Source organism: Mycteria americana, chromosome 4 (assembly GCF_035582795.1).
Source record: "Mycteria americana isolate JAX WOST 10 ecotype Jacksonville Zoo and Gardens chromosome 4, USCA_MyAme_1.0, whole genome shotgun sequence".
Taxonomy (NCBI): domain Eukaryota; kingdom Metazoa; phylum Chordata; class Aves; order Ciconiiformes; family Ciconiidae; genus Mycteria; species Mycteria americana.
The window spans coordinates 27,625,602-27,644,154 of NC_134368.1; the positions used below are offsets into that span (position 1 = coordinate 27,625,602).

Here is an 18,553-nt window from a genome sequence, read left to right on the forward strand (position 1 = left end):
TGGCACGTTTTCACACCAACTCATCTTGGGCTAACGATAGCAATGTAATTCCTGGCACTGGCTGCAAGACTGGAAGTTTGGGGTTTTTTCAGGGGTTTGGTGTTATTTATAATGCCACCATTCTCACATTTGTTTCCTTATTTCACTACAATAAAGCTAAGATTTTCTAGCAGTTTCACTAAGCAACAGCCCCTTTGCAAGACCAGCACCGGGGACTGCCCCAGTGCAAAGAAGGTCGCAGCTGGGCACTCCTTGGGAAGCTGAAGAGATACCAGAGCAGGAATTTGAGTGTTCCTGGAGGGAAATCAAACCCCAAGTTTATAAAATCAGCCCTGCTCTCTCTGCCCTCAAGTATATTGAATTATTTATAAGAGCAGCTCTAGCATGGGAGATGATCAGGAAGAGCCAAGACTCAAACCTCTCCCCTCCAAACTCCAGGGGAGTGCCTTCCCACAAGGGACATTTCCTTTCATCCTCATCCTTGATTTATGAACATTTCATCAAAATGGTATTTCCCCAAAAAGGTTTGCTTGGGGAAAAAAAAACCCACCCTCCATCAGAAGTTTCTGAAATAAAACTCCAGTCAGCTCTAATAATTATATTGGCAGAATTATATCAATAAATCATTCCATATGGACCCTAATCTGAGTCATTTTAAAATAAGAGATGCCTAATATTTTAAAAAGAAATAAAAGTCCACCTCTGCCTGCCACAAATCAAGAGGGCGACTGAAGGGTGGGAGATGTGGTGCCGTCTTCCGTGGGCAGCGAGGGCTGGTCGCGGACCTCCCGGCACAAGCAGGTCCCTTCCTCCCGGTGAATGCTGACGTGCCACCGCAGGACTGCACCTCCACCCCGGCACACTCCAAAGGTCAACAAGCACTAAAAACTACCACCCACAAATTCCTGCATTTCCTCACTTCCAATGTCTTCTGAAAAAAAAGAGGGCTTTTTTTTTTTTTTAAAAGCACTCTCACAAAACCGTGCATTTTATTATTATTATTGTTGTTTAAACCCTTCCTGAGCATTTAATGCCAGCAGAATAGCACTGGAACCAATTTCATTTTCTTGGAAACATTTTGCTCAGATTTCAGTATCCTGCAAAACACTATGACTAACTAAAAAAAAATGATTTTTCCAGACATACAAAACCCTTCTACTCTGTGCACAAAACAAAAAATTTTTAGCCACAGTATGAAAGAAAATCTGAGGCTACCTAACAACACAAACAGTAGCATGTCTTCAGGAGAACTGCTGCAGCCCATGCAGAAAAGTGGGTCTTATGAGCAAATATTAGAAAAATACAAATATAAACGAAGCTCAGGAGAAATTCACGAAAGCAGTCTGTTTACAAAACCTAGCTTCTCAGTAGCTGGAGACTGTACATCCTTAGTCCGTATTTTTCACAAGAAAAGCACAGAAAAGAAAAAATAAAAACCAACTAAACAGCACAAGAGGGAGTGTTAAGTCAGGACAAGCAGTGCTAGACAGAGCCAGGGATACACCCAAGACTGCTTTGCTTATTGTCAGTAATCAAGGGAGATCACTGCTCTTTAATTACACTTTTAAAAAGTCTAAAATAGCACACACCTGTTAAATTCACAGCTTTCAATTTTACATTTTAAACACCTTGCTGTTTCTTACATCTTCAGCACCTGTATTTCAAATACATTTCCTAGCACTGGGCTTCAAATAAGCTGTTTCTATTTAAACTGTTATGTGTTTCCTTGAATATAAAACCTTTTGCTATTCTCCTAAGACTACGCAGTATTACATTCATTAAGTTTATGAAATCATTCAACAAAACAGTCAATGTCATAAATGGATGAAATATTATCTCACCACCAAAGAAGCAATACAACTGCCATACTCCACACAGACCTAATTCTTCCCCTCACAGACTTTATTTAGGTATATATGTATGTAAAGACAGAAGATAAAAGTCAGGGACTAAGGTTTAAGGCTGCACCAAGTCCTTAATGGTACAACATTAAGATTGCAACAACCATGAATGTGAAATACAATAGCTGAGATGCTGCAATTACTCATTATTTATGCAAAGAAAACAAAAGCAAAATGATGTATTTTACCAGCACTTTCACTGAGATCTAATCTGCTATCAGAGATTTCATTATGATCCGCATTTCCCAAAGACCGGGCGATTTCAATGCCATTATTGTTGGATGCCCAAAGCACTTATTATGTTAGGCACCGGGAAGTTGCACAAATCATACAGTAACAAAACCAAAAACTAAAGCAAGTTTCCTGGTTTAGAAACCCTGACAGGTTAAGGAAAGGGAAAACTTGGCTAAACAAAAGCATAAAGCAGTCATGAAGTAGACATTTTGATATCTCTGTCCTCAAACAGAGGGAGCTCTGGCGCCAATTGATTCTGACGCCAGTTTCTGCCCTGGCAGATGATGGGAACCACAGCGTTTCCCCAACCAAACAATTCCAGTTCTTCACTGTCTGCAACTGCTCAACCAGACACCAGAGAAAACATCCTAGGTTCTTCCGGTAAGAATTTAATGCCCATTACTTGTTTTCTCTAAGTAGGAATGGGAAAGACTTGATTACCTACCTCTACACTAGATCATCTTAAAGCTCTGAGCTTCAAGCCTAGGCAGGAGACACAGATATCCTGCCCTGCAGTATGCCAAGAGGCCAGGTTTGAAGGCTAGTGTCTAGATTTAATGTCAAGTGATTCAAACAGATCAGTCCAATTCTGTACTCCAGCACTTGACCACCAGAGACCTGTCAAAACTGTAACAACCATTTATTTCCCCTGTTCTAGTATAGACAATATCCCGACATTAATACCCAAGACAAACTCTTTGGAAAAGTAATATCTAAATTGGCTCTAATGCACCATTTTAACACACATCTTCATGACACCTATGACTAGTCTGCAGCAGAGAGTAAACATGCTTTACTACTTACTAGGATTTAGCCTCGGGGTTAGGGAAAATCCCACAAAGTCATGTTCTGAATACAGGACCTCACCGTGCAGTTCCTCATATCTGATGGCAAAGCCACCCTAGGAACTCCCTGTCCTGCCACAGCTGTAAGCTCTCACTGCAGTTTACTACTTGCATCAACCAACGCAAGTATGTGTGGAGCTGGATGCCTGAAGCGATCAAGGCTTTTAAAGAAGTCTTTAAAGGAATAGAAAGAACGGTACAGAAGTGAGAGGTTCTTAAACTGGCTTTGATGCCAAGAAAAGCCACGTGGGATCATGTTCTTCTGCTACAGCAGAAAGAAGAGTGAATACAAAAGTTAACCTACCACAGCTTCACCTCAGCAGCCTGAGTGATCAACAGAAAGTGCACGAGGACCGGCAGCAGCCTTCTGGAGTCAGGGCACTACCCCACACAGCTCTCCAGGGAAGGTCACGTCAGCTCATTTCACACAGCCTGCACTGTGGAGCCACTGTGGTGTGGTGGCTGCCATCTGCACTAGCATGAGAGACATCTGCTTACTCCATGGAAGGTGCAGGTGATAAATTTTAGGAGTTGCCTCTGTGCTTTTACAGAAGACAACCTTCAGTAAGAGATAACGTAATATAATCCAAGAGGACACAATTCAGAGGAAAAAACAACTTGAATAGTATTGAACTCAAGCATACAAATAATCTGAACTGGAGACATTAGTTGCAGTTGTAAGCAATTAAAGCTATAGTGCACAGTGACATTTTACGATAAGCTCAAGTAGTTTGTTAATTTGAAGGTATCAGGTACTAAAAACTTGGGATGAGAGTGAAAAGGAATAGCAGCTAAATTTTTGAACGCTATAATAAATGAAGTTGGAAACCTTGAACACAAAACACAGCACAGTGCAGTGTCAAGTCACAAGCTGCTTTTCAAAGTTCTAGAAAACACCTTTGCAGTTTAAACATAAATCAATATACTTACCGTTTGGGTACACACATGGGAGAGCTGGCATCTATCAGAGTATGTCATCATCCTTTATAAATACTATTTCAAAATTTATAAACTTAGCAGCCTTCAAAAGTAATAAAGCGACCAATAAATTAGACCAATTGCATACATACATGAGCTGCTTGGCCGATAGTGAGCCCCTGGGTACCGCCTGCCCATAGTGCCAGTCAGCACATTACCGCACGCTGTCAGCTGCTTTCAAAGTACAGATCGAAACGCTTAACTGAGGGAGAAGAAAAAAAAAAGTGAAGATTTAGTACAACAGCTGTATCTTTTTCATTAAAATGCTAATGACCCCTACAAATTTCAGGATAACTACATCTATAAATTATTCATAGTCATGTTGTCAGAGGAGATGAACTGTTGTGCTACACATGCAGCACAAATTTATTATTAGTGGTTAGCCTCCATTAATAAGCTCACATAAATTTTAAGGCACAAAGAAGTCTCAGGTCATACAGTAGCTTCTTTTGGCCCATGATACAGACAGAACAACAAACACTGCAAGAGGGAGTTCGCTTTTGGCTTTAAATACAGTTAGCCAGCAGGTGAGATTTAATAACAATGTCGTCTTAAATTTTGTGAAGCAATCACAAGCAGCATAAGCAATCATAAGCAACAAGTTTATGAACAGTTTGCTATGGAAACAAAACTTATCTGTGCTACATAACATTGATCGCTTTGAATCTGTCCCTAAAAACCGAAGTGTCTTTACAGGAATGCAGGCTATTTACTAGTGTACCGGTTTTCTTGAGGTATCAAAAACCCAAGCAAACAAGAAATGCATGGCACATCTTACAGTCAGTTTGGAATAACAAATCAAAAATCCAAAATCTTAATTGAAATGCTACTGAATCTGTCAAATAACTAGTGTAAAATCTTTTAGTCTAAAAACAAGTCCCATTGTTTCTTTCTTCGGTGTAAGATTTTGTACTAAAATACAGCTTTCAGCTGATTTCCAGCTTTACCTTTTTTTTTAGTCTATCTGAATAGCCTTCATGTTCCCAGACATCCTCCAATATGCATTGCATGTCAACCACTCAATTTATAAAGATACATTTCCTTTTATTTCATTCTCTCCCTTGCTGGAAGGACCGAAAAAGCAACAAATTCTGGGGAGTGTTTTTCCTAATTCATTAAGGATTTTTACTGTCTCAGGCTGCAGCTACAGGCACAAGCTTGCTCTATCCAGGAAATAGAACTATCAGGACATAGATGAAAGAGCACTGCACCAAAACTGGGAGATTTCCACTAATCTTCAGATACCTCAGTTCCCTGACTGAGCAGAACAGTAGCTTACTCCTGAACTAGATAAGCCTTTTATATATATTGGCATCCATGCAATTCTCCTGCGAGCTGGTCTGGGAGCCAACAGAGCTGAAAACTCCACATAAAGATGTATTTTCAGCAAGATTAGGCTCCGGAACTGGCTCGTGGTGGTTGCGCTAGTACTGGTAGCTAGTGAGGGCAAGTGGAAAGCACGGGACCATGGCAGCCTGTTGTCCTGGTTTCAGCTGGGATGGAGTTAACTTTCTTCCTAGTAGCTGGTATAGTGCTGTGCTTTGGATTTAGTATGAGAATAATGTTGATAACATGCTGACATTTTAGTTGTTGCTAAGTAGTGCTTATACTGAACCAAGGACTTTTCAGCTTCCCATGCTCTTCCAGGTGCACAAGAAGCTGGGAGGGGACACAGCCGGGACAGCTGACCCCAACGGACCAAAGGGCTATTCCATACCATATAATGTCATGCTCAGCATACAAAGCTGGGGGAGTTGGCTGGGGGCCAGTGACCACTGCTCAGGGACTGGCTGGGCATTGGTCAGCGGGTGTGCATCACTTGGTTTGTACATTCTTGTATCATTATTTTTTTTTTCTTCCTCTGCTGTCCTATTAAACTGTCTTTACCTCAACCCATGGGTTTTTTTGTTGTTTTTGTTTTGTTTTGTTTTGTTTTCCCCGATTCTCTCCCCGATCCCACAGGGCAGGGAGGGGAGAGTGAGTGAGAAGCTGTGTGGTGCTTAGTTGAGGACTGGGGTTAAACCACAACACCTGTGCTTAAAATGACTTAAAATGCAATCACATAACATTGCTACAGGCTCTGTGGATTAATTCTGAAATACTGACACCTACAAGGCTGAATATCTGACAGTGCAAAAAACAGGTAAATATCTCCATTATTTCCCAAATCAGTGCTGACAAAGCATGTCCCATTCAACTGTCCTCAATGGAGAAAGTTCAGTGAATCAATAAGACAGTACTCTCTTGCAACAAAAAGGAGAATTCTGGCTATTAAGATGAAAAGTGAGTAGTAAACAGTAAAATTAACTTTCAATCAGAAAACCCTGCATTTCTTTTGCAGGGCAATATGGGACAACTTGCCATGCGCCAAACAGACCTTTTCAAACTTCTGTGGTGGCCTACTAATTCAACACATTATAATGTTGCGCAAGGAAAAAAGTTGCAGATGGCTGCTTCCCCTTTCCTGATCTATAGGAATAATAATAAAAAAACCAAACACATATTTATTAGTAGAAAAAATTAAGTCTCCCCTCACTCCAAATTCATTACCATTTTTACTCCCCTCAAATACCTATGCACCAAGTTCATAATTCACAGCAGAATAAAACAAAACACTCCTTAGCTGTGCAAGGATTTAAAAAAAAAATTACTGAGGGGAAACAAAAATTGTAACCAGATGACAGTATTTACAATTCTTTTCCCTAGCTTGTGAAAAAATTTGATCAGTATGTATGGAGCTGCAAGATGACTCATAAATGCATTCTTGTCTTGCTAGAAGGTGTACACTTTTCTAAAGCGATAACACTCACTATATGATATCAAATGTCTATGCTTGAGACACGCTATTCCCTCCCTACCTAGCAGCACACCATTAGAGGGGGGCCTTCTGCGCCCTACTATAATAAAAAAACCTAACAGATATAAATTAAAAATCCCAAACCCCACAATTATGCTCTCAAACAGTTGAATTAAACTAGAGTACAGTTTCCTAAAGAAGTGTGCCCACCGTGGGAATAAACCACTCTTAGGAGAGGCCAGGTGGGGACCCAAAGGTATAACCATTTTAAATATCACATTTTAAAACCCCAGAAATCTCAGTGGAAAAGACAACATAAAGATATTTTCTCATTATAGCAAAGGTTTCACCAGTTACTGTATAAAATGGAAACTGCAAAGATTTACAACCTGGATCAAAGCCAATGATCAAAAGTCAATTTAGAAGGAAGTGCCACACAGTAAGTGAAGTTAAACTGCCCTGCAAAATGATAGTGATACTGGACTGTACGTACCAGCAGGGACATACCCAGATCAAGACAAATGAAGATGCTGCTTGGGTTTGTTTTTTTCTTTTTTTCAAGAACCATCTTTGAATTGTGACCAGAATAGCCAAAGCAACCTGCCTTTTAAACACATTTGCTCACCCAGATGGATCTTGGAGGGACTCCTGAGCTACAGCAAGCTCAGGGAACTCCCACAGAAATGTAAGTAACCTTGTTGGTATCCAAATGCCATAGCTAAAGCATCTGAAAACTAGCACTGATTTTCCGTATAGATCCATGAGAATAGTAAACAAAATGGAAGGAGGTCTCAAATATTCCTTTCAAAAGATCCAAGTACAATGTATGTACAGGTTTGGGTTTCATTTTTAAATGTATACAACTTAGATATCCACAACTGCACATAAATCTGAGTTAAACCTGAATGTACCTAATATGTCAGATCAGTTCTTCTTAGTATTACGTTTTTAACCTGCTCACTCATATTTGTTTTGTAACAGATGTGTTTTGTAACAGCTTTCTGGGGCTTTTGATTATTATTCTACTGCAAAATTGCTTTAAAAACATTTTATAGTGATTTTTACATTGTTATAGTTAAAAACTATATATACACAAATGCACATATAGCCTTATGGTTTCTCTTCAAGAAATATTTTGATTTGGCTCTGTGTTAAGATCTATATTTTGTCCTTTCTTGATGATCTTCCCTGATTCGTTTCATGTGAGCAGCCCCATGCTGCAAGCAATTACAGACAACCATGGAAACAAAACCTGAGCACTATGACTGCATACCCACCACCCAGGGGAGCACCTGAAAGCACTATCCACTTCACCTCATGCCAAGTCTTTTCTAGGAGCTGTGGTGACAGAGCTACCAGCTACTCATCATCACACATAATGAGGGCATAAATCATCTTGCAGAGAGGCCTGCCACGACTTTCAGCTGAGGCTGTCATCTTCCTAAGCCATTTTCTTTACAGAGCTTCTTTTGTTGCGGGTCTTTTACAATTCTTCGTTTTTATAATTGCTACATAAGAGTTTCATTTTATTTGTATTAATCTTTTGACAATACTGAAAAAAAAAAAGAAAAACTAAATTCTAGTGCATTTTGGTTTGGGATTGTTTTTTTTGTTTGGTTGTTTTTTTAAATGAGAGTGAAACCAAGAGTTATGTCCATACAGCAGGCACATAGGATCATGTTTGCCTGAACTAATTCCATTATCTTTTGAGGACAAACAACTCATATTCCAACCTCCATACTTTTAATGGACATTAACCTTTTTTGGGTTTCACCCAAATTTATTTGTTCACACATGCTGCTGCTTATGAGGGTATTAAATGGCCAGCTGACTCCTTGACCTTCCCTGGTTCTCTACAAGCAGCATTTGCTATAAAAACGTGGGTGTTCCAACACAATTATAAGTACATTCATACTGGCTGCTATAATCTCATACAATAGATTGCCAGCAGACCTACCCTCACATGCCCAAGAAAAGGGATATGAAAAAGAAAAAGACATGACTGCAAATTACCTACAGAAGTCATCCAAGTGTGACTGACTACATCATTCAACGCTTCACAAGGAACAGCTACACACAGCAGGGAAAGAAAAAAGGTTATTGCATTTAGTTTCTCAAGGGACACCTATTCAAGAACTTACATTCCAGTCTCTGGGTGATATTCTGACAAACAACACAATCCCACCTTTAAAGTCTTGCTCTGAATACCAGGAAATAGCCCTGCTAGGGAATGGGTAAGAGGAATGCCTTGCATTGTTTTAAAAACATGCAGGGGCCACAGGTCCTACACAAAATAGGCCCACTATAGCAAAGGGTTCAGACACTGAAAGAGGCTGATTTAAAAAAAAAAAAAAAAAACAAAAAAAAACACCCAAACAAACAAACAAAAAACCAACAAAAAACACAAACAAACAAACAAAAAAAACCCCACACCCAACAAAACACCAGCCTGTAAGGCTGGTGGATGGCTCATTTTGAGATAAGAAAGTGTATTTGTATATACACCTAAATTTTGTATATGCATGTACATATTTATTTGCATATATAATGCAAATACGCTTCCCATAGTAAACTGCTTCTCACTTTGCCTGCATTCAGAGCAGCCACTTGGAGCATCACCCGTAGAACAACATTAGCAAAACACAATTTAAACAAGCAAGCAAAGTGCACAGCCAGGCCATTAGGAGTTTGTGCTGCCGATTTCTGGAGGCACATACAGAGACAGCACATTCATTTTCTGTGCTGGGAACAGCTATCGGATGCGGACCTCTCATGCCAAACTGCCTGTTGGAGAGAGAAAAATGTTGTTTACTAGCCAAATATCTTCTATCATTGTGAGTGCAATAACCTCAAAAAAGGTCAATGATTCATATCCATTATTCTCTACCTAATAACTACCACCTTTTTTAAAAAAAGGTATTGTCACTTCAGGGTTTTTTTTTGTTTGTTTGTTGTTTTTTTTTTTTTTTTTTTTTTTTTTTTTTAAGTCTTCTGCTTCCCAAGAGACCCATCCGCCTTTCTAGTTTTGTCTGGGAGCACTCACATGCAGGACGTTACGCTTTCCCACCGCCTGGCTTTGCTGAGAGGCAGGAAGCCACCCTGCTTACTGAAGGACTCACTCCCCGTCACATCCCTGCTCGCTGGCACAGGATAAAAGCCTTCTGGGAACCAGAAAGACAACCCCAACCCTACACCCAGGGGAATATACTGCCTGCACTCCAGCCTGCCGCACTCGCCATGGGTTTACCACACTCAGACCTGTCTGGGATGCAGCGGTAATCCAGATACCAGACACGTTCAGAGACCTGGAAAGTCCTCTCCTGCCCAAAAAGCCTGGCGACTCCACCATTTCTCCTTCCAACAAATTCACACTACTCAAATTCTTATTTCTTGCAATCATTCTTGCTTGCAATTCTGTCCTGCATACTTTCTGGCTGCCTTTGTGCTTCTAACTTCTTCCCTAACAAGTTCCTATTTGGATGCTTTCTGTCTTCCCCATTTTTGAGAAGTCCTTCATGAGGGCTCTTCTTATTCTTGGTCGTCTTTTCCGGGTACTGTGTCACCTGCCTGTTTAGTTGAGGTTCCCATACACTATGTGGGGATGGATGTTGTTATTTCCCACCCTGTTCTGGGGGATGTCATCAGTGTTAGTCACTTGGACAAAATTCCTACCGTGTCCCTGATTCATATTCGAGGCCTAACTCATCAAAAACATGTTTTTCTGAAATTTAGCATTTCAGTACTGCAGCCAGATCATGTAGAGCAAGCTGAATTCAAGTCATTCATGGTCCCTGGCCCTAATCCCCTGCACAGAAGATACATACTTTCTCAGCAAAACACACCTGGTTTTGCATTTATTTATTCTACATTAAGTTATCTTAATACAGATTTGGTTCAACCAAACAGTAAAAGAAAGCATCAGGATATTTTATGTGCAACTATACAGTCCATATACATTTTAACACAAAGAAAAACACTGTCTATAATACTGACAGTTTGTTATAAATCAAGATAACTTCATTCACTCTGGTGCAGCTATCTGAACTGATATCAGCTAATGATCTCAATTTTACTTGCTCTTTGGGGGGGATTTGTTAAGTTAGAAGTAAAGTTGCAGACACACACACACAAAAAACCCTCCAAAAAAACCCAAAACAAACAAACAAACAAACAAAAAAACCCAAAACCAAAGAAAAAGAGTTCAAAGTTAAGGCTGACAAGACCACTACTGCCATGCTTTGAGCCTCTGGGGTTGCAGTGAGGTGGAGCTGCATGCCAGAAGGAAGCCTGGTAAGCTGCGGAGCTGTGCAAAGGCATTACATGATCAAAGCAATCATCACCAGGTAATGCAGATCTTCCTGTAAAGTCTAAAACAAGAGGGCAATATTTAGGGTTGCAGTGATGCATTGTGAGTCTCATTTACACCAAGATCAGTGAAAAACATTTTTCAAAGCCGACTGTCAGGTAAACAGCAATAATTCTAAATTAGAAGGTGCTTATTTCTTCTGAAGTTAGAGATGCCACCATGCTTTTGTTTTCTGTGGGAAGCCTCCACCTTTCCCCATCCTGTATCTTGTAGGAATGAACACAATGTTGCTGCTGTCTTTCCAAGAATGGATACAAAACTTGGAAGCGGAGACAAAACAGAACAGCACACTCCAGAAAAATGTCGTAATTTCTATGCTTGCCAACTCTCAATTAACTAATGGGATGAGCTAGAGCTTCTCTCTCCAAACTGATATATCTGCTAAACTAAAAACGTTTGTCAACTGTTCAGACAGAAAAACAAAACCAAAAGCACCACCTTCTTCATCCTGCTAGTAGCCTCCATTAAATATAATAGTATCCTCATGGTATCCTCCATGAAATGTAATTTAAGAAAATTACTTAATTTTATTACTCAAGACAAAAATTCCCAGTTTACCCATCTTGCCCATTTGCATCTAAATGATGTAATCCACACGCCCTGCATTTTACCCTTCCACGGGAGCAGCAAGCACAGCAGAACCCGCCTACTGCCAGAAGACCAGGATTTCAAGCCAAGGCTGTTTCTAACTCCCACGGTTACTAGGAAGCCCTCAAAAGACAAGCTGAGCGTAAGATCAATCTAAGCTCAGCTGGTTTCCAGGGTGTGAGGACAGAAGAAGAGAACTGTAAAGCAATACAAAAAAAACCTGCACCGATATTTCTCTGAACAGTTCTTTCTGGAACAGTTGTTCCACCACCAGCAGATACCTTCTGTGACTTCCCTTATCGCTGTCCCAAGCAGCCTCCACTCTTTTCTATCTTGAAAGCAAAATACCAAAACAAAATCACAACAATTCTGTTCATATCTTATTAGTCATTCCTCCTGTCATCAGTTTCCTATACTTACTTAGCCCAAGCGCATTATATCCCCAGTCTGCAATGCAACAGAGCATTAGCTGTTGCTGCTCCTTGGGGACCTGGTGGTAGCAGATGCAGTAACAAATGTAGTGCGGGTTGTATTTTGAAACTTCAAGGTAGAGATTCTTCTAAAAAGGTTTACCCTATCATTTTTATTTATATATAAATATATATATATACACACATTTATTATAGAAATATATGTTTTATATATAAAAATATAAAGCTTTATATGTGTGTGTTTGTGTGTATGTGTGTAACTGCTTCCTGACCATTGGACAACCAGCTAAAATACAATTTACAATTCACAGCAGAGGAACGACGCTGAAGCAAACTGTTATTTCAACAAAATGTTATTTTACCTGGGGCAATAGAAGGCTGTAAGACACTAACACAGGCTTCCTCCATGCTTGATTTTGACCTCAGACACAGTATACAAACTTCAGTAGCCCAGACAAGCCCAAGTACCTTTAAGTATTTTTCAGAGACCATAAAACCAGAAGGCTTATGGAATGGACAATTATCAAAGCTATTACGCAGGAGCTTTGATACACTGAGGGAAGCACAAAATGTTTACCTCAGAGGAGTTAACAAGAGGGAACACAAAGAAAGGTCCAAATAAATGGTTCAGTGGAAGCAAACTGGGAACTTCTCCTTTTCACACAATAAGAGGAGAAGGGAAAATACAAATTAACCGAAGGAGTGGAAAATAGCGGCTGATAAAAGGAAATTAATTCAATTAATATTATCATTGATGATCTTGTCACAAAAGGTGTCAGTGAAATCTGCTGGTGACACAAAATTTGGATGCTCTGCTGCAAGGAGAAAGATGGAATCACCAAAAGGAAAACTGGATGCTGAGAAGGAGCATAATAGAAATGTAATGAAGTGAAGTAACACAGAGCACAAGGTCATTCATTCAGGGAATCACTAAGAAATTCTGCTGTCAGTGTTGGACTGTGATGCAAATGGTTGGACGTGATGCAAATGGTTGGACGTGATGGAAGAAAGAGACCCAGCTACATCAGCAGGGTACTGACCTGCTCTGAGCTTCCAGTGTGATGCGTGCATGGGGGAAGGCAAATAAATTCTCTGGTTACAGCCCTTCCTGCAGAGTTAGGAAAACACTGACACTGTTGTGCGAGGTAATGCCCAGATCTCATCTGAAACAGCCCGGTAGCATGTGGTCCCTCACACACCAGGGATTAATGGAAAACACAGGAAATTGGAAGATAATCAAGGTACCAGATTTCTGTCTTGTACAAGGATATTAAGGGTTTGGCATACAACAAAACAAAGGCTGAGAGAAGCAACAAAAACTCTGAAGTGTAATGTTGGCACAAGAAACAAGTGCACGTAAAGCAGTCCTTGCTAAATTTAGGCTGGAAATTAGAACATACCTAACATCAGAGAAAGGTGGTCCAAGAACAGATTTCCAAAAGGGTATAAAATAATTTAACAAAATAATCTTAAAAGTTATGAATTGTTTTAATACGATGGGGGTAAGCATCTGAATGGGAGATACTTTTCTCTGGTGTGATATTTTTTTTTTTTTTTAATTAAAAAAAAGAGCATCACAATTTTTCTGTGGAATTCACCGAGACATTAACGAGAATCTAAATAGCCACCTCTGGACAAAAATCCAGCAGGGTTATAAAACTGCATGGTTAGTGAATAACAAGCATATCCAGAGTACAAAGTTTTAAAAAAACCCAAACCACCAAAAAAAAAACCCCACAAAAAAACCCCAAAACCAAACACCACCCCACCCCCCAAAAAAACCCAAACACATAAGATTTGGGGTATCAAGTTTCAAAGGATAAGATGGTTTTCATCTAACAGGATTTGGAAGAAACTTTATGAACAGATTTTTCACTCTGCCTTCTGTACAATTTCTTGGCCTTCTTACTTCTCTGAAGCAGTCATAAACCAGGAATGACTGAAAGCAGACGAACTATTTCTGAGGTATGATTCAGGATTTTAATTTCTACTACTTTTTTTTCCTTAAAAAGCACCTTTTTCTAGGTGCAGTTACCAAGTGCGTTTCTGAATGTCTCAATTTGCCAAAAACTGGACAACAGCTATAGCTCTAGCAATATAAGCAGCACATTGCTTTTGCTGTTGAAGGAAGGACTAGTCTTATTTGTAGGAAGCAAGCAACTCATATACATTTTTGACAAGAAAACAATTCAGCCCCCTGGGTTTTTTTTGTTTTGTTTTTTTAACCCACAGGGATATGGAAGGAAAAAATAAATTGAAGGTCATGAGGAACTCGTATGGACAACAATGCTGTAGTATCCAAATAGAGTACACATAACAAACCTCTCCTTTGTTTCCAGTTTTGGCGGGTTTTATGGCAGAGCCATTCGATACAGAGAACTCTCATACAACACCTCTATTGACTAAGCAGTTGTTCATCAGCCATACAAACCCCCTCACCATTATAGTAAATAAGGAAATATTGGAAAGAGTAATTTCTGCAGCATAATAGGAGAAAGATATTACTTTAAGATCAGTTAATGACATAAGGAAATAAAAAGCCAGGGTTTTTTACGTCTTTCTAGAAGGAAGCTACACACACTACCTCTATAGCTCTGTAACAAGATCTCATGATTAACGAATTGGTGTCGTACTGAAATACTTATGAAAAAGTTAACAAAGTAGTAATTACACTGAAAATTATATCGGAGTTTTTGTCAAAGTACTTGTTCTGCCTCACCTTCCCTCAAAAATAATGGCTACAAGAGACAGCCAAATCATATAATGTAGGATTTGTAGTTTTATTTAACTAAAAAAAACATTTGAAAACCATGTCTACCATACTGAGATAAGACTTTTGTCAGCCTTTTTGGATGCTGAATGATGTACAGACATGACCCATCCTGCATCTGAATCCAGGTTTATACTAGTGTCGGTCACCAAAATCACTTGCATAAACAACAGAAGAGTAGTTGTGAGACAGGCTCTCGTTGGGGCTCTTTGATTCTTTCTTCAAAGCTAATGATGACATGCATTTAGAGTAATATAAGCATATTCCTGGGTACCTCCTCCCCTCTCCATTCAAAACCCATATCGTATGGACAGCTGCTGCAATACAGCATAAATTGTTCCTAAGCTGGCATGCCACATGCCATGTTTTTCTGTGACAATGCAGTGGAAAGGATTCTCAGCATCCAAAAAGAAAAATTTATTAACTGGGTCACAAGTCAAGATATGGTTCATTATCTGCAGTTATCACATAAGAGTTCCACCTTTCTTGATGGAAGAACTTATTCTTAGAAAAAAAAATTTTTTTTTTTATAATTAAACATCTGTCAGAATAATCAGAATAGAGTTTCATGTTGTCGTTGATGCTTCCTAATCCTAACTGAGCCATGAACAATCACGTTAAATATTGCAATACTCCATTAAAAAGCGATTTTATTTAACATTTTCTAAAATACTGTTAATTTCTACCTCATGGTACCATTTTCCATTTTTTGGCAAATAAGATGAGTCTGGGCACAATAAACTACCAGCTCAAGACAAACAACCAGCTAAGATTCAATTATTTCTTTTCAGGTCTGTCCTCTCCACAACACCCTCCCCCAAGACAAGAGCTGTGTCCTTGGTTTGCAAGGACAACTGCTATCAATAGAGCAAGAAATGTATTTCTTTTTTGAAAGTATGATATACTAAGGTAGTAAAAAAGGCTGAACCATGTCCTACACTACCCAGTACTACATCTTCTGCTGCTGTTACCAGTGGCAAAAGGTGATGATGAACGACAACAACACTGGGAGCAGAAGCACAGGCTATTCCGTTCACCTGCTGCAGTTTGAGAAGTTCCCCCAGGGTTTCCTTCACAACCTATTAATATTATTAACCAAATCAGGCACCAGAGAATTAGTCTGATTTTGTGAATAACATCTTCCACAAACAAGCAGCTATCCTCTCCAGTCCTAAGTGACAATAACATAGCAGGAACTTTCTGATAGCCTCTGCTGAGCCACAGAGAGGGCTTGCAGCACACTACTGGGGAGCTACCATGGAGGTACTGCAACCATATTTGCCAAGCAACAAGTACGATAGATGATCTCATATGATTTCAGCACCAAAACAGGCTGCATTAAGGTCAATTAGAATGGGACACATTAAACTCATCTCCTACAGGCTCCCTAAGAAGTATCACAGAATACGTGTCTTTTAGGCCACACCTGGACCTGAAGTTCAGGTTCAGCCAACCTCATTGCTTTGTAGCCAACAGTTTTAAATGAGTCTTAATAAGAAACTGTTTAACTGAAGAGGGGTCACCAATACAAGTACATCCTGAGGTGAGAGCTACCATGGATTTTCCACTAGCCTATTAAACAAATTGTTGATTCTGGTTCAAACCCTAACAGAGAGCCACGCACACTACAGAAATTACTGTCTCAGCAGAAATACTGGAACAGCTGTGAAAACTGAACTCTCTTGTTATTAGCAGTAGAGATCCCACTGGGGCATGGGAGGAAGATGCTGATGTGGCCTGAAGGACAACCTGAGCTATTGCTGCGTCCACACAGAGTTTGTTCTTGGTGTGGACTTCCACCTTTAAAATGTATTCTGTAGACATGTTAAACATACAGGTGTTAATCCAGTGAAATCTGGAAAAGAATTAGTCTACGCTACTGCATCTGTGATCTCAGGAACGATGTCGTGAGCACCAGCTCCACTGCGAGCATGACACCCATGCCTTGTCTGCAAGGCTCGCTAAAAGACTCTGAAAAGCAGTGATAGCTGCTCAGGTAGCTGAACCCACACCAACTCCATTACCTCCAAAACCCACATTTATCACAAAATGAGTAACCTTTCCTTTTAATTTGAAAAGCTACTATCTGACAAACTGTATCATCCCTGAGCAGCTGGGGTGAGGAGTTTCAACTGCATTAAACAATGACCGAAGCACTACTCCCCTCAGCTTGGCACCAGTCTGCCATGAGAATGCTGATTAAAGATTAGCAGGGATGGTCTCACAAGGCTGTCTGAAGACACATAGCTAACGCCAGGCCAATGGCTGCACCATGCCCATGGCAGAGTGCTTCCTGACAGTAAAACAGAGGCCAGCCAAGCGTCACGCAGTGAGCAATTCACCTAAAGATGCTCTGATGGACAGGCCTTTGGGGAACTGGACATGGTTACAAAGAGGAGTAAGATGAATTAGGGTGACTGGTCCTATTAAGGTGAAGGTCCTCAACCCAGTAGCTTCTTCCACAGAGAGAAGACTGGAATCTTATATAAGGGAAATTATGAGACTCCCTTACTGATACCTAAAATGACTCAGGACAGCAGAGGACTTACAGGCTCTTCCAGTGAAAGGGAGAGGACCAAGAGGGAAGGAAAAGGGAAAAGGGAAAAGGGAGAAAAAAAGAAAAAAAAAAAAAAGACATGAGAATGACCTAGTATACGATACAAATTAATAATCTGCATGGCAACTCTATGTTTTAGAAGAATACTGCTCGGTTCCCATGTAAGAATTGAGGCTCTGTCAAGTAGGTATAGAGACTAAAGAAAAACAACCTGGAAAGAAAAGTTGCATCATTAAGCCCAGCCTCTTGTGTATTACGGACCACTAAGTCTGCTTGATTAACATATGCGAAAAGCATGAAGACCAAGACTAACCCTGAACTCTTAAATGAGCCCTTAAGAGCCATCTTACTGCACCGGCTAAAACATTCATGTCTCACGCAACTGCATACCAACATGAGCTTAGCCCTGGCTGGAGTCCCATCATTCTCTTTGTGCAAAGACTGCTTTAATAAGAAATATCTTGTCTCACCAGAGTGTAGCTTTATCGGGGGTGGGGGGGGAGGGACGGGACGGACGGGGACGAACCAAACCATAAAACCTCTGAAATTCTTCAGGATGAGAACTCCTGTGTTAATAAGGAATTCTCTAGGAAAAGTAACATGCAGCATGAAAGATCATTTTCTAAATGAAAGTCCCAGCTAGGTACTAGCATTTATCTCCTCTCTACATTTTAACTAACCAGCTAAAGAGGAAACTTACAGTGTAAGAGTTTGCAGCTGTGCACCCCACAAGTAAAGCAAGAACTTGAGGCATGCTTAAGATTTGCTCAGTGGCTACAAGGCTGGCGTACATCTGAAAGCTCTGTGAGCTCACCTCCAGCAGTTACCTCCAAAATAACACCCCTGTAAGGATCACATCAGCAAAAGCCCAGAGAGTGCAGCTGCATTTCAGGAAGGTGGAACAGCAATCCTGATGAAAAGACTTCCTGCCTCTAGTAGCAAATGGTGCAGTTTCTCCGCAGGGCTCTGCCAGTAGAACTGCTTGTATGGCGTAGACAAACCTACAGGCACGCTTAGCCCGAGCATTCCAGCTAACAGCACTTTCTTTGTGGGCAGACAAAGTGCCAGACCTCTCACATAGCTTAT

The 18,553-nt window shown here is 40.2% G+C and overlaps 1 protein-coding gene across 14 annotated transcripts in view; it reads right to left on the reverse strand.

Moving 5' to 3' along the window:
• The window catches only part of APBB2 (amyloid beta precursor protein binding family B member 2), a 200,741-nt gene that overhangs the window by 117,872 nt on the left and 64,316 nt on the right, over positions 1-18,553 (reverse strand). For 12 of the 14 annotated variants that reach the window (XM_075499974.1, XM_075499981.1, XM_075499984.1 and 9 more), the window contains one exon: positions 4,051-4,160. In XM_075499974.1, the coding sequence (XP_075356089.1) occupies positions 4,051-4,096 (46 nt within the window). In that variant the 5' untranslated portion in view covers positions 4,097-4,160. Of the gene's footprint in view, positions 1-3,284; positions 3,455-4,050; positions 4,161-18,553 lie in introns of all 14 variants that reach the window. The other 2 variants (XM_075499977.1, XM_075499978.1) reach the window with 2 other exon arrangements.